Source organism: Sus scrofa, chromosome 6 (assembly GCF_000003025.6).
Source record: "Sus scrofa isolate TJ Tabasco breed Duroc chromosome 6, Sscrofa11.1, whole genome shotgun sequence".
Lineage (NCBI taxonomy): Eukaryota > Metazoa > Chordata > Mammalia > Artiodactyla > Suidae > Sus > Sus scrofa.
In genome coordinates, this window is record NC_010448.4 from 85,498,325 (window position 1) to 85,515,466 (window position 17,142).

Here is a 17,142-nt window from a genome sequence, read left to right on the forward strand (position 1 = left end):
CATTATCATAAGAGTTAGGAGAGTGAGTGATTGCTTTGTTGGGGGGAAGGAGAGGTAAGTTACTGGGGAGAGAGGGAGGCTTCAGAGTTTTAGAAACATTAATGTTCATGATGATCACACAAGTATTATCCTTGTGATATGGGGGTTTTTTTGGGAGGGGGTTCTGTTTCTGTTTTGTACATTTTTCTCTACTGGTGTTAAACTGGACAATGAAAAAAAATTAAATAATGATAAGATGTATCTATAGAATTCAACACCATACCATCTATGTTTATTTAAAGAAGAAATATTTTTTATACAATTTTTAAAGATTACTTTCCATTTAGAGCTATTGCAAAATATTGACTGTATTCCCTGCGTTGTAAAATATATCCTTGAGCCTATCCTGCCCTCAATAGTTTTATACCTCCCACTTCCACACCCCTGTATTGCATTAAGTAGGCATATGTATTTTGTGGGAATGAAAGTATCTAATGGAAGGAAAAATATTAAAACATAAATGAGAATAATTGATTTTTTTAAGATATCTCAACTTAGGGGGTAAACGTGAAATGATTTTATTTCTTCCAATGATTACCTCCTAATTTTCTATGTTAAAGTCCAGTTTCTTGCTGAGGGAAAAAAAACTTCCTTCACCCTACCTTCCAAGTGCTTACCTTATCTGGCTGTGATCTTTTTTCTTTCCTCCTGGCTGTTATCTTTAACTTTGGAATTGCATTTGGGTGCTTGGTGAAGGACTGTTGGGCAAACATTCTGTCTCTCGGTACATCCTCAGCTTTGGCCAGCTACAATATTGTGTCATTTTCTTTTCTTTTTTTTTTTTTTTTTTTTTTTTAATGCCAGGTTTGTCTCCAGACCCATATTGCTGCTGTAATCTTGTCTATTGTAAAGATCATGTTTTGATATTTCACCACTCATTGCTGGTTTAATAATATCAAGACTTTCTCTATTGTGTGACTTTTATGAAGCACCTTGGCGGAAAAGTAAGACTTGAGATTGGTTGCATTTCATTTCTCTTCATTAGAGTTACTTTGCATGAGACAAAGTCTGAAAGCCAAGTTTAAAAAATATATTGGAGTTCCCATTGTGACTCAGCAGGTTGAGGACCTGATGTAGTCTCTGTGAGGATTTGGGTTCAATCCCTGACCTCGCTCAGTGGGTTAAGGATCCGGCGTTGCCGTGAGCTATGGTGTAGGTCACAGATGCGGCTCAGCTCCTGTATGGCTATGACAGAGGCCGGCAGCTGTAGCACCGATTAGACCCCTAGCCTGGGAGCCTCCATATGCCACAGGTTCAGCCCTAAAAAGACAATAAATAAATAAAAATAAGTAAACTGTAGTTCTTCGGATTGGAATTACATGTATCCCTGGACATGAAGTCTTTTCAAGGGGAATCAACCTTGATGTGTTCTTACCTAAAATTAATATGCCTGAGAACACACCAGGATCAGAGATCCTGCCAGTTTCTCTGTTCCAATCATCTTTCTCCCATTTTGCAAAAGATAAGACATTACCATCTGCATCTTACCGTGATGTATGTTATTACTTTAGAATCCGAGTTTGGATGCAAATAAAAGCATAATTCAAAGGCCTGAAAAAGGAGTTCACTTCAAGGCTTAGCAGTTAACAAACCCGACTAGGATCCATGAGGATGAGGGTTTGATCCCTGGCCTCACTCAGTGGGTTAAGGATCCAACATTGCTGTGGCTGTGGTGTAGGCTGGCAACTATAGCTCTGATTCGACCCCTAACCTGGGAACTTCCATATGCCATGGATATGACCCCAAAAAGAAAAAAAAAAGCTTGAAGGAAAAATACTAAATATTATTAGCATTGGAATGGGAATATAGGGTTTTTTCCTATTTTTCTAAATTTTCAGCATGGTTAGTTAAAAGCATGTGTAACTTTTTCTTTCTTTTTTCTTTTTTTTTTGGGGGGGGGCTTTTTAGGGCTGCACCCAAGACATATGGAAGTTCCCAGGTAAGGGGTCGATTCAGAGCTGTAGCTGCTGGCCTACACCACAGCCACAGCCACAGCAACACAGGATCCGAGCCGTGTCTGTGACCTATACCAAAGCTCATAGAAACACCGGATCCTTAACCTGCTGAGCGAAGCCAGGAATGGAACCCGTGTCCTCATGGATACTAGCTGGGTTCGTTACCACTGAGCCATGACAGGAACTCCAAGCATGTATAACTTTTGTTTTTTTCATGAGGATTTGTTTTTTACAGTAGGACACGAAGTATTCTAGGTTTTTAGGTCTGTATCTACAATTATAAGACCTCAGTTGCAGTGCCTTTGAACATTGCTTTTTTGTGATAGCCACTCCTCACCCCATGCCCTCTCCTGCCTCTCACCTTTCTTGCTTATTCACCAAACCCCATACTTCACGTCTTTCTTGTTTTTCACCTTCATTCAGTCTTTTTTGCCATGTTTTCCATTGGCTCTTTTTTTTTTTTTTTCTTTTTAGGGCTACACGTATGGCATATGCAAGTTCCCAGGATAGGGGTCGAATCAGAGCTACAGCTGCCAGCCTACACCACAGCCACGGAAACACCAGATCCTAGCTGCATTTGCAGCATACACCATAGCTCACGGTAATGCCAGATCCTCTAACCCACTGAGCAAGAGGCCTGGGATTGAACCCACATCCTCATGGATACTAGTCAGATTCTTAACCTGCTGAGCCACAACAGGAACTCTGCTTCCTATTGGCTCTTGATCCAATTTGGTTTTAGCCTAAAATTTCAAAGGTCCAATTGATAAGTGAATTGTAGCCACTGACGTCAATCTGCCAACCAGAGAACTGACCTATAAGAAGAAACTCAAAAATGGGTTTTAGGGCCTAGCTTATAATGTCTCTAGTTAGGCTAAAAGTAGTATCTGAACCTTCCAGTTCTTTTTGTACTCAGATATGACTTTTGTCTTTACTGTGGTTCTAACTTGAGTGTATTACAAAATATGTAACACATTTTCTGAGTTGGGGGTTAGGGGACATCAGAGGCCAGATACTACTTCTGCTGTCCTCCATTAGCACAAAGTTTTTGCATTAAATACAAGGAATTTTACTTCAAAGTAAACAGTCCCAATTAAGTAACTTGAGAGATAACTAATCACTTTTACTGGTATGTGCTGAGTGGAAACTAATTAATAATGTTTCTTAATCTTTCACTGTGTTTTCCAAAAGTAGGGGTCTTTGTTGGTTTTGAAATGATTTATTGCTTTATTTTTTAGAAAATCCTATTTTTGTTAAAGCTGTACTACATTATCATAAGCATTAACTTATTACATTTGCATAGTTGTCATCTTGCCCTTTCCTCTGTTGTAGAAGAAAAAAAATAGTTGTCACAGTACTTTCACTTTAGAAGTACATTTTCATTCAGTGCTCATTTGCCTTATACTTTGCAGTACTTTTAGCCAGTCTCTTATTGAGACTGTTTGAAGAATGTTACTGTCTAATCTCCTAGTAGGAAGTGGTGGATTGGGGTGAGGGAAACTAGTTTATGAGAACTCACAGGACCAACTCAAGAGATGCTAAAATGAAAAGTATCTCTGGAGTTCCCTGGTGGCTCAGCAGGTTAAGGAATCTGGCATTGTCACTGAAGTGGCTTAGTTCAGGCCTGGCCTGAGAATTTCTCCATGCTTCAGGCTTGGCCAAAAAAAAAAAAAAAAAGGAAGAATATCTCACTATGGAAAAAGAAGAAGGACTCCATGACACCATCTAGAGACTACCTAGTTCCACTCCCCATGACACTAGGAGGTGAGACAGTTTTCAGTCTCTAACCTCAGTTTTTCAGTTCTCTCCTCCAAAGGAGTCTAGTAAACCTAAGCAGTAACTAGGGACTTTTGTCTAATCGCTCCATGACATAATCTTTTTTTTTTTTGCCTTTTTTTAATTACTCAAATGAATTTATCACATCTGTAATTGTATAATGATCATAACAATCTGATTTCGCAAGATTTCCATCCCAAAGCCCAAACACATCCCCCCACCCCCCAGCTCCATGACATAATCTTACCTACAGGTTTTATAGCGATGAGTGGTCATCACAACGCCTACAGCCTAGTGATCATTCTTGTAGTTTTATGTATAGGAATTTGTCATGTGTATTATGTTTACCTTTGATCTCTTAGTTGTACCCCTTGCTGTCCACTCACTGCTCTCAGGCACCCTTTGCTATTTCTCACTTACACTCTAACAGTAGCTCATTATTTGTTTTCCTGTCCCAGTCACTGCCTAATCCATCCTTGGCTGAGTTAACCTTCTAAAACATGGAGCAGATCATGTCTCTCTCCTACTTTAACTCTTTGGCTTTCTGTTACCTACAGGATTCAGTCAGTGCTCTTTTACAATGGTGTTTGGTGCCCTCCATAGCCTGGTTCTTGCCTGCCTTTCCAGTACTATTAACTCTTTCTTATGTGCATCTATTCTCCTGCCAGGCCACACTAGTTGTCAAATAATTTCACACCTTCATACATACTATTCCTTCTTTCTGCGTGGTCTTTGTTCATCTTGCCATCAAGGGGTAGGCTCCTCTTCCTCCTTTAAGACCCAGTTTAGCTACCACTTTCTGTGAAGCTTTTTCTAAGCACATTCCCACCCTCAATAGAATTGTTTCTTTATTCCTACCATAGCATTTCATCCATTACAGCTCTTAACATTTAGCATTGTAATTAACTACGATAAATGTGTCTTATTCATGTAGCAAGGCACCTGGCACATAATAAACAATCAAATGTTTATCAGAAAAAAGGAATTAATTATTTTCATGACTGCTATAAAATCCAAATAATTTAGACCTAAATAATAAGCTGAAACAGGAAGAGGGTTAGATAAAGGGATAAGGAAAGTTAGACATCGCCACCTCTTCTATCTGATCACGCCAGTCCATCAGTTTGCTCTTTCTTTCGGATCTTGCAGGTGATGACGATCCAGGGACGTTGAGCCATGCCATGTTAAAGAATGGCCATACCACCCCCATAGGAAGTGCCAGATATTCTAGTCCAGTCCCAGTAGAGGAAGAGCCAGGGAGAATACAAGTCTTGGGAAATCTATTCGAGAAGAGGACCCAAAGAAGCGACTAGGTAAGAGACTCTGGAAGAGTCTGAAGAGTTTAAGAGCCATGGATCGGTCATTTTCGTTTACCTCAGGGGTTTGCAAGAACTAGAGGAGAAATAAAATCCAGAGGGACCTCTGTTCTTTTCTAGCAATTCTGCAACTAGTTGTTGTTTTCAGTAGAATTTCTCCTGTATTCCTGTATTCACAAAATACCTAAGTTTGTGATTCTCAAGGATTGAAGAGGATGTTTACTATCAAATACCTGTAGGAGTTTTTCAAGCTACACATTCCACATTCCTCCTCCTCTACCCAAGGGACTCTGTGTCCAGCTGCTTGGCTCTGTATAAAGAATCCCTACCGTAACAAGCTCCTTTGACTGACTGAGAAAGTGTCATATACCTTAAGTATGTTGAGGTTGGGAAACTTTGCCTGGAAACTAACCTATAAGTTAAATAATGAATGGTGTTGACCATAAGCTGTAGATGTGTTAGCTTTTTCAGTCTGTCTTGTAACTCTCTCTTCCCTTTTAAATCATTTCTTGACTATACAGGCTCAACTGGAAGCCAGCCTAATTCTGAAGCAGAATCCGTTCCTGAGAATGTACCCAAACAGCCTTTACTTCCCCCTAAAAGACACTTGTCCTCTTCTCATGAAGCAAATGAAGAGCAAGCAAAGGATGCCACTTCCTCTGGCAGCACAGCAAGACCCATCTCCTCCACCTCCACCACCGGCATCACCCCAGCACCTGCCGCCACCATAGCTGCCACAAACCTAGCAAAAACTGTTAATTCCTCTCTCCCCCCTTCCCAAGCACCCAGGACTCTGCCAGCTGCTCCTGCCAGCACTAACACTACTGCTACCCCAAGCCTCACTCATACAGCCCCTGCCAAGCAGCCCCCTATCCCGCCCCCTAAACCAGCTCACAGAAATAGCAACCCGGTTATTGGTAAGTCTTTAGATTTACATAGTTTTAGGTTTGGTTTTGTTTTAGATGGTTGTTTTATTGGATGATTGGTACAATATTGATTTGGCCTATGAGAGAGTTCTCCATATTTGTCCCTTGGAATGCCTTCAATATAGAAAAAAGTCTTGAAAATGAGGAGATGACTATGAATGGAAACAGTGGGGAGAGATATCACTAATTTAAGTTCAAGTTTGGGGGGATTAATATTTATTTCCTAAAACAATGTTTCTGAACTACTATTTATAGTTTGGGACTAGGCATGTAAAGACTGCAATGAATTTGACCTATGTGTAGAAAACGTTTGTTTGGCCATGCCCGTGGCATATGGAAGTTCCCGGGCCAGGGATCGAACCCAAGCCACCGTAGTGACAATGTTGAACCTTTAACCCTTAGGACACCAGGGAACTCTGAAAAGGATTTGTTTTGTTTTGTTTTTAACCTAGTTTAAACTACCAGTGCTTTTCTTCAACATAAACCCATTAAATTAAAAAATTATTGTATAGATGCCAGTGTAACTTGTGATTCAGTGTCTTGCATAGTACCTTCATGGGAAACTGCAAAGTTATTTAAATTGTCCTGATGAAGTCATGTTTTATCTTAGGAGAGTTAAGAATGCCAGTCTTGGAGTTCCTGTTGTGGTGCAGCAGAAACAAATCCAATCAGGAACCATGAGGTTGCAGGTTCGATCCCTGGCCTCGCTCAGTGGGTTAAGGATCTGGCATTGCCATGAGCTGTGGTGTAGGTGGCAAACCCGGCTCGGATCCGTGTTGCTATGGCTGTGGTGTAGGCCAGCGGCTACAGCTCTGATTAGACCCCTAGTCTGGGAACCTCCATATGCATGGGGTGTGGCCCTAAAAAGACAAAAAAAAAAGAATGCTAGTCTTAGTGAAATAAATGGCGGAAGAAAGAAAGTAGAGAAGATTACCTGTAAATTTTTATTGGTTTAGTAAATTTTTAATATTTACCTGAAGTGCTATTTAGGTCAGTTTTCTTTTTCTTTTTTTCTTTTTTTTCTTTTTTGGCTGCCCTGCAGCGTATGGAGTTCTCAGGCCAGGGATCGAATCCAAGCCAGAGTTTCGGCAGCACCACATCCTTAGCGCACTGTAAAAGATGGGGAGTCGAACTCACTTCCCTGCTGCTGTAGAGACATCGTTGATGCCACTGCACCACAGTGGGAACTCCTAGGTCAGGTTTCTTATATAAATTTAGAGGAATTTTCAAGGAAGGGAGGAGGAGAAAAAAGGTAGTTTTTCAGGAACAATTATATTAGGCTTAGTCCTCTTAATTTTTGTTAATGATTGAATGGACAAATAAAAAGTACGTTCAAAAAAGGAAAAAAAAAATGGAGTTCCCATTGTGGCACAGTGGTTAACAAATCCAACTAGGAACCATGAGGTTTCGGGTTCGATCCCTGGCCTTGCTCAGGGGGTTAAGGATCCGGCGTTGCCATGAGCTGTGGTGTAGGTCGAAGACACAGCTCATCCTGCATTGCTGTGGCTCTGGCGTAGGCCGGTGGCTACAGCTCTCATTAGACCCCTAGCCTGGGAACCTCCATATGCCGTGGGAGCGGCCCTAAAAAAGGCAAAAAAAAGACCAAAAAAAAAAATTTTTTTTTTAAAGTACGTTCTTGGAGTTCCTGCTGTGACACAGTGGGTTAAGAATCTGACTGCAGCGGCTTGGGTCACTGCGGAGGCACAGTTCAAGTGCTACCCAGCGCAGTGGGTTATAAAGGATCCAGCATTGCCACAGCTGCAGTGTAGGTCACAGCTGTGGCTCTTATTCAGTCCCTTGCCTGAAACTTCCACATGCCTTGGGTGCGGTCATGTTTAAAAAAAGAAAAGTATGCTCATTAAATGCCTAATTAACCAAATAGTGTGGAGTGTCTAGAACCTTGAAAAACAGGCTTAGAGTTCATTGTGAGTATAACAGGTTGGAGTAGCTTGATAAAAACAGGATGAAGGTCATTATTACCACCTTAGATAAATAGGGCTGTGTTGACTTATCTCTAAGGATCAAGGCGCTTTCATATACTTATTTTCAAAACCTCCTTGTAAAGTTTTATCTATTTTATCTATTATATGGCTAGGGCAATAAGAACAGGAAGAAGGTGTGATTCACTCAAGGTTGCAATTAGTGAGAGATAGAAACCAAACATAAGCTTTTCCACCCTGGAGTACAGACCTCTGTCCTGTACACCTGTGTGTTCAAACTATTATCTAGACTGTGTTCTCATCATGATTACCTTGGAGGGCTTATTAAAGCACGGAGTATTTGGCTCTGCCCTTAAAGTTTCTGATTCAATAAATCTGGGGTAGTGCATGAGAAATTGCATTTCTTTTTTTTTTATTTTTTATTTTTTATTTTTTTTCCCACTGTACAGCAAAGGGGTCGGGTTATCCTTACATGTATACATTGCAATTACATTTTTCCCCCACCCTTTCTTCTGTTGCAACATGAGTATCTAGACATAGTTCTCAGAAATTGCATTTCTAATGAGTTCTCAGATGATGCTGATTCTGCATATATGGGGACCACCCCTCGAGAACCACTGCTCTAAATCAGTAGCTCTCCACCCTTTTCAGGGCAAGACAACATAAAAAATGATAATGTCTGTACTATATCCTGGGTTAAACTTCAGTGACTGCCCTTGGCTTCAGGTGAAAAGCCCAAAGCAGCCCAAAGTGTGACTTAGGGATCAGCATGACTCCATGAGTGGTCTTCAGCAGAAAGAGAAAAATAGGACAGTTCACAGAGTTTTTATTAAGATTAAATAAATCTGATTTAAAGAACTGTCCTTGGAGTTCCCATCGTGGCTCAGTGGTTAACGAATCCGACTTTGACACCATGAGGTTTCAGGTTCAATCCCTGGCCTTGCTCAGTGGGTTAAGAATCCGGCGTTGCCCTGAGTTGTGGTGTAGACCTCAGACTCATAGCAGATCTGGCATTCCTGTGGCTCTTGCCAGAGGCTACATCTCCAGATTAGACCCCTAGCCTGGGAACCTCCATATGCCGTGGGAGCGGCCCTAGAAAAGGCAAAAATAAAAAAAAAATTTAAAAATAAAGAACTGTCCTTTACTCTGAAATTATGGACCTTCCTAATTCTTTGGTGTTAAAAGGCCACTTCTTTCATGAAATGATTATGTTGAGAATAATAAAAATTGACAACCTGAGATTGGTCAAGAATTTCTTTTTTTTTTTTTTTTTTTCTGCTTTTTAGAGCCATACCTGTGGCATGTGGAGGTTCCCATGCTGCGGGTCTAATAGGAGCTACAGCTGCTGGCCTATGCCACAGCTACAGCAACATGGGATCCGAGCCATGTCTGCAACCTACACCACAGCTCATGGCAATGCCAGATCCTTGACCCACTGTGCGAGGCCAGGGATTGAACCCGCAACCTCATGGTTCCTAGTCGGATTCATTTCCCCTGTGCCATGATGGGAACTCCAGGAATTTCTTTTTAATAGTATTGGTCCATGAAATCCAAGCATTTGGAAACCACTGCTTTAGATATTGCTATGTCTGCTAACAGGTATAATAGTTCTAGGACTAAGGACTAATTAGGAGTATTAGGACTAAGGAAGGACCACCATAAATAACAACAGATGGAGAGAATTTGTAACCCCTCCAATGAACATTCTGGCATCTTTGCCATAAAACTACAGCTAAATGCCATTTTAGCTATATGGGGATATGTACCAGAGGTCACTTCCTTAACTTTACAGGTATATGTTTTCCTTATATTACCAAAAGTAATTTACTTTATCAATTCAAATGTTAAAATACTCAAATTTGGTCTTTTCAAGAGTGAGTTTTCCATAGCTAAAATAGCTAACTACTTTTTATTTTGGCTTTTTAAGGCCTTATCTGTAGCATATGGAAGTTCCCAGGCTAGGGGTTGAACTGGAACTGCTGCAGCTACTGGCCTACACCACAGCCACAACAACTTGGATCCGAGCTGAATCTGTGACCTACACCACAGTTCACAGCAATGCCGGAGCCTTAACTCACTGAGTGAGGCCAGCGATGGAACCCGCATCCTCAGCTTCATTACCACTGAGCCACAATGGGAACTCCAATAATAACTGCTATTTTTATTTTTATTTATTTATTTATTTTGTCTTTTTTGACATTTCTAGGGCCGCTTCTGCGGCATGTGGAGGTTCCCAGGCTAGGGGTCTAATCAGAGCCGTAGCCACCAGCCTACACCAGGGCCACAGCAACTCAGGATCTGAGCCATGTCTGCAACCTACACCACAGCTCACGGCAACGCCGAATCCTTAACCCACTGAGCAAGGCCAGGGATCAAACCCGCAACCTCATGGTTCCCAGTCGGATTCGTTAACCACTGAGCCATGACAGGAACTCCAATAACTGCCATTTTTAGACCAGCAGATAAAATCCAGTCTATCAAAAAATCTCTCTTTCATTGGTCCTAAAACTCACATTTTTAAATCTTCTTTTGTATGTAAATGCAATATTTTCCTAAGAATTCCTTTTAAAATTTTGCTTATGAAGAATGACATTAAAACATTATCAGGGAGTTATCCATGAGGATACAGGTTTGATCCCTAGCCTCACTTAGTGGATCGGGGATCCAGCATTGCCATGAGCTATGCTGCAGTTGCAGACATGGCTCAGAACCCACATTGCTGTGGCTGTGGTTTAAGCCTGCGGCTGTAGCTCTGATTTAACTCCTAGCCCAGGAACTTCCATATGCCACAGATAAGGCCCTAAAAAGCAAAAACAAAAAACAAAACAAAAAAAACTATCAAGGCCCTGGTGGCTCAGTGGCTTAAGGATCTGCCATGGTTACTTCCGTGGTATGGGTTGAATCCCTGGCCCAGGAACTTCCATGTGCTGCAGGTGCACCCCCCCAAAAAAAAATCAAGTTATGAAAGAAAATTAGAAATTAAATAAAATCATTTGGATCTACAATATGATTGGACCAATTGGAAACCTTTGAGTGACATATGCAATATAAGTGTATCTTACATTCTAAACTGAGCACAATTTGGGAGCAGCTTTGCTATTTCAGAAATAGAACTCAAGAATTTTTCCCACGTTGCTGTGGCTCTGGTGTAGGCCGGCGGCTACAGCTCCTATTCAACCCCTAGCCTGGGAACCTCCATATGCCACGGGATCGGCCCAAGAAATGGCATAAAGACAAAAAAAAAAAAGCGAAATTACCCAGGAGTTCCCATTGTGGCTCAGCAGTTAACGAACCCAACTAGCATCCATGAGGATTTGGGTTCAATCCCTGGCGTCACTCAGTGGATTAAGGATCCGGCATTTCCCTGGGCTGTGGTGTAGGTCACAGGCGCATCTCAGATCCTGTGTTGCTGTGGCAGTGGTGTAAGCCAGCTGCTACAGCTCCAATTCGACCCATACCCTGGGAACCTCCATATGACATGGGTACTGCCCTAAAGAGACAAAAAAAAAAAAAAAAAAGGGACTGAGCTTAGCTCTGATTCTAGGCTCTGGGCTGGTCCCTTCAAAGTATTGTAGAGTCATCTTAAATTGAAATGTTGCTTTCTCTTTTCCAGCTGAACTTTCTCAAGCAATAAACAATAGTACATTGTCATCAAAGCCTTCCCCACCTTTACCACCTAAGAGAGGCATTCCATCAACCTTGGTATCCACCTCAGAGTCTGCTGCCACCGTTGCCACCACCACAAAAGCACCACAAGATCAGAGAGAGAAGAGCACATACTCCGTGGGCTTCGAACCACTGCTGATGATCCCCCCACCCTCTCCATCCCCTCCGCTGCCTACTCATATACCTCCAGAACCCCCTCAGTCCCCTCCGTTCCCTGCTAAGACTTTTCGAGTTGTGCCAGAAATTGAGTTTCCACCTTCCTTAGATCTACCCCAGGAGGATCTGCAGCAGGAAAGTCAGAAAAAGGAAGTACCCAAGAGGATGTTGGACCATAGCTTTGGGGAGCCCCGCGTACCCCCTAGGCTGCCCCCAGTCCCACTGCATATCCGAATCCAGCAGGCCCTGACCAGCCCACTTCCCATGACTCCTCCCTTGGAGGGCTCTCATAGAGCTCATTCGTTGCTCTTCGAGAACAGTGACAACTTTTCTGAGGACAGCGGTACCCTGGGTCGGACCAGGTCACTTCCCATCACTATTGAAATGTTAAAAGTGTGAGTGACTTTAAAGCTTGCTTCTTGTTCCTTCTTTACACTTGTTAGGCCTTCTTGGAAACAATAACTTATAAAGAGGAAATGTGAATAAATTAAGAATACCCAATAAATAGGATATGTTCTTGAATTTGGACTTTTTTACCCTCCTAATTTCTATAAATTTTTTCCATAGCAGAAATTTCCATGATGATTTGAAAAAATTATAAACTTTTGTACGTGAAACTTAAAAGCGCTGTGTATTTTTATATGATAGAAGGGAAGCAGTGTAACATGGTGCTGAAGAACACTGACCTTGGAGTAAGCAACTCTGGGTTCAAATCTCAGCTCTGCCTCTTACTTACTTGTTTCCAGTAGTATATGTTACTTAACCTTCCTGTTCTTTAGTTTTCTAACCTGTGTGCAGGAATAATAGCTCATAGGCTTGCAAGAATGAAATTAGACAAAATCTGAAAGCTCTAATGCCTGGCACACAGACTTGATAGAGAGGGACAGAGAGAAGCCTAGAGAAAGAGAAGGGAATGCTCTGAAAGTTAGTTCAGTTATTCCAGCCCCATAGATGGGAACTGCTCATCTTCTCTCCCTCATCTCTCCCCAAACGCTGAATCTGTTCACAATAGCATTGGTACTTATACCTACTTTGTCTTTTTAAAATTCAGACAAGGCGTTACCGTTGTCTCACAGTAGGTTAAAAACCTGACTGTAGCATCTTGGGTTGCTGCAGAGTGGCAGGTTCCATCCTGGCACGGTGGGTTAAAGGACCTGGCGTTGCTGTAGCTGTGGCTTGGGTCCCAGCTGTGGGTCAGATTCAGTTCCTGGCCAGGGAACTTCCATATGCTCCAGGTGTTGCCATTTAAAAAAAAAAAAAAAAAAAAAAAAGGTGAATGTCAGACAAATTGTGGCTGAAGATCAACACTTTTTGGCAGGTTGGAAATTTGTCTTACTAACTAAAAGAATTATACAGCTGTTACAGCATCCTGAGTTTGAGGTAGACTAAGTCATAGTTTTATGCCTCTAGAGTATAAGGGAAGTAACTAGTTTTCATCTTTACCTCTCTTTGCTTCCTTGGTTTAGATTATCATTTTGTCCTACTCCATTATCAAACCAAAGGGAAATGGGTTAAGTATTTTGAGTATCTTCCATGAGCCAAATACTGTGTTAAATACTGTGTAATTTTCTCATTTAATCGAAGCAAATATATTGCATCTTATATACAGACCTTCAGGGCTCTCTCTGTGTCAGGCACTAGTATATTCTAGAATTTGTCTTATTTCATTCTCACAACAAGCTGAAATGGTAGATCTCATTCCCATTTACAGAAAAACTGAGTAACTTACAAGCTAGTAAATAAACTGTAGAGCTGGGGTTTGAAACCAGAGCCGCTTAGGAGTTCCCGCTCTGGTGCAATGGGGTTGGCAGCTTTTCTATAGCACCAGGACACAGGTTCAATCCCTGGCAGAGCACAGTGGGTTAAAGAATCCAGCACTGCCGTAGCTGTGGCATAGGTGGCAGCTGGGGTTAGCAAGAGTGTAAAAGTTAAGAGAAGAAACTATAAATCATTTTGTTCATTATTTTTCATAGTTATTCAATACTTTGCCTTGCAAATCAGTTATTTTTTTATGTCTCTGAGAGGAAAATGTAATTATGTTAATTTGTTAGTCCAGACGATGAAGAAGAAGAGGAGCAAGTCCACCTATTTGCATTCGATGAAGATGTAGTATCTACCTCAGTTGTTCCTAAATTACCACAGTGTCTGCAGGAGGAAGAGGAAGAGAAAGAGAGTGACTCAGATTCAGAAGGCCCCATTCAGTACCGAGATGAAGAGGATGAAGATGAAAATCATCACAGTAAGAAAGGGCCGGAAAGCAAAGGAGAAGTTTCTTTTATGGACAAAGCTATGTACTGGTCTTAGCAAGTGTAAGGTGAATGGAAGCAGGCACCCTCTCTCATCGAGTCATCTGGCTGACTGCTGTTGGAAGCTGCTGTGAGGGACTCTTGTCCCTGCTGTACCCCTTGTTATAACAAGCCAATGAGAGGGGACCCAGTAGATTGAGTCAGTCAGACATATATCAGTTTGGTTTGATTTTAGAATTATTTATCTTGATATTAGTAAAGAATGTGGAGTAAAGGAAAGTTGGTATTTGGGCTTTGTGGAGAAGACAAAAGGAATGGTTTCCTTACTGTATTCATGGGGTAAAGAACAAAACATATTCTTGTCCTCAAATCTGCAAATAGAATCCTGATTCCTCAGAGTAGAAAGCAGCTTTAGGAGTAGGAACCTTCTGAGGGTGTTAGTGTGAATGCCTCTCTGTTGTAATTCAGAGCCTCTCCCATGCTTTCGTTATCCCCCCCAGCAACTCTTACTAAGGAGAAAAATTTGGAGAGAGCTAGTGGAAAGGAGATGTCTTTAGCCTGAGTCCATCTGCTACAAAGAGTTTTAGATATCTTCAGCTTTGCTCCCACCTCTAAGTTAGGTGGGTCATTGGAGGCCAAGTAGAAAGCTGGGCGTTATGATGTTGTTTGTTCAGACTCTTACCCAGCTCCAGATAAGACTGAGCGTTAAGCCTCTGCATGTTTTTCTTTTCCTTTTGCAAAGGTGCTCTGGCCAATAAAGTGAAAAGGAAAGACACTCTGGCGATGAAGTTGAACCATAGACCCAGTGAACCAGAGATGAACATGAATTCTTGGCCTCGAAAAAGCAGAGAAGAATGGAATGAAATACGGCACCAGATTGGGAACACGCTAATCCGGTAGGTCTTTGCTGAATCGATTGATTTGATTTGATTTGATTTGATTATGCCAGTATATGTCTTCGAGACTTTGTGGTGGAGCATTCATTTATCTTTTTTTTTTTTTTTTTTTTAATTTTAGAAATAGCATAATTTTTTAAAATACGTATCGTACACAGTTGGGTATCTTCTAAGAACTTGGAAATTAAGGCATTAAATGGTTCTCAGAGCTATAAACCGTAAGATAGACATATCTCACAGCTTTACACCATTAGATAGACATAAATATGTTTTTTCAAAGTTTCTAGAGAATTCAGGGTTTCAAGGACAGCAAGGCTCCTCTGGCATTTATCAGGTTGCTCAACCATGATGTTCCAGCCCAATTAAAGATCACACCCATACTTTCCATTGTATCTATCTCACATGTTCCATGTAACTGCTTTTTTTCACAGTGTCAGTATATTTTTCAAGTCAGCTGGAACTAAAATCATAGAGAATCTGAATGCAGGCCAGCTTTACAGACAGAGTGAGTCCATATAGAGTCCAGGTTTACAGATAAGTTGTTTGCCCGCCTCAGTTGTTTTTCTTAGTACAGTAAGGAAAAGGAGGTGGAACTCTTGGCAATATCCCTTAAAAATAACTAACGATGCCTGCTAATTAAAATATATTTTTCCCTCCTGCCGATAGTGGCTTTGCTGTTGGCCAAGATGGCAGCCTTAATACTGAACCATGTGCCTCTGTAGCCACAAGAGACCATCAAGATCAGGAATTAGTTGGAGTTCCCTTGTGGCACAGTGGGTTAAGGATCCCCCGTTGTCACTCCAGTGGCTCAGGTCACTGTCGTGGCACAGATTCAATCCCTGTCCCAGGAACTTCCACACGCCATAGACATGGCCAAAAAAAAAAAAAAAGATTAAGTATTAGTTAAGAACAGGGAATTTTGGAGTTCCCGTTTTGGCACAGCAGTTTACAACCCCAACATGACGACTCAGGTTCAATCCCTGAGTTTGATCCCTGGCCTCACTCAGTGGGTTAAAGATCCAGCATTGCCATTAGCTGTGGTATAGGTCACAGACGTGGCTTGGATCCCTGTGTTGTATGGCTGTGGTGTAGGCTGGCAGCTGCACCTCTGATTCAACTCCTTGCCTGGGAACTTATATATGCTGCAGGTTTGGCCCTAAAAAACAAAAAGTAAAAATATGAGATTAACATTTATAATAAAAATTTACAATAGCATCAAAAATCTTTAAATATGAGGAGTTCCCGTCATGGCGCAGTGGTTAACAAATCCGACTAGGAACCATGAGGTTGCGGGTTCGGTCCCTGCCCTTGCTCAGTGGGTTAACGATCCGGTGTTGCCGTGACCTGTGGTGTAGGTTGCAGATGCGGCTCGGATCCCGCATTGCTGTGGCTCTGACGTAGGCCGGTGGCTACAGCTCCGATTCAACCCCTAGCCTGGGAGCTAGGGGCTCCATATGCCGCGGGAGCGGCCCAAGAAATAGCAACAACAACAATAACAAAAAGACAAAAAAAAAAAAAAAAAAAATCTTTAAATATGAGTTCTCAGAGTTCCCATTGTGGGTTAAGAACCCAACTAGTATCCATGGACACAAGTTCTATCCCTGGCCTCACTCAGTGGGTTTAAGGATCCAGCATTGCCATGAGTTGTGGTGCAGGTCACAGACTTGGCTCAAATCCCTCATTGCTATGGCTGTGATGTAGGCCAGCAGCTATAGCTCTGATTCAACCCCTAGCCTGGGAATTTCCATATGCCACAAGTGGGATCCTAAAAAAACAAACAAAAAAATAAATATGAGTTCTCTTGTGGCACAGTGAATTAAGGATCCAGTGCTGTCACTGCAGTGTCTTGGGTCACTGCTGTGGCACAGGTTTGATCCCTGGCCCAGGAAATTCCACATGCTGTAGGTGTGGCCAAAAGAAAAAACCTTTAAATATTTATGAATAAACCTGACAAAAGATTGTGTATGACCTGTATACTGGAAAGTATAAAATACTACCAAAGAAAGCAAAGTAAAGCTAAGTAAATGGAGCGAAGTAATATATTCATGAATCAGAAGTCTCAGTACTGGAGTTCCCATTGTGGCTCAGTAGGTTAAGGACCTGATGTAGTTTCCGTGAGGATGTGGGTTCGATCCCTGGCCTCACTCAGTGAGTTAAATATCCAGCATTGCCGCAACTTTGTAGGTCGTACATGCAGCTTGGATCTGGCGTAGGCTGTGGCGTAGG

General features: G+C 41.8%; 1 protein-coding gene across 1 annotated transcript in view; it reads left to right on the plus strand.

Annotated features, from left to right (window-relative positions):
- Positions 1–17,142, plus strand: part of PHACTR4 (phosphatase and actin regulator 4) — a 117,449-nt gene that overhangs the window by 86,332 nt on the left and 13,975 nt on the right. Inside the window, 6 exon segments of the mRNA XM_021095668.1 lie at positions 4,920–5,033; positions 5,036–5,083; positions 5,608–6,003; positions 11,566–12,169; positions 13,826–14,013; positions 14,763–14,916. Coding sequence (XP_020951327.1) covers positions 4,920–5,033; positions 5,036–5,083; positions 5,608–6,003; positions 11,566–12,169; positions 13,826–14,013; positions 14,763–14,916 — 1,504 coding nt within the window.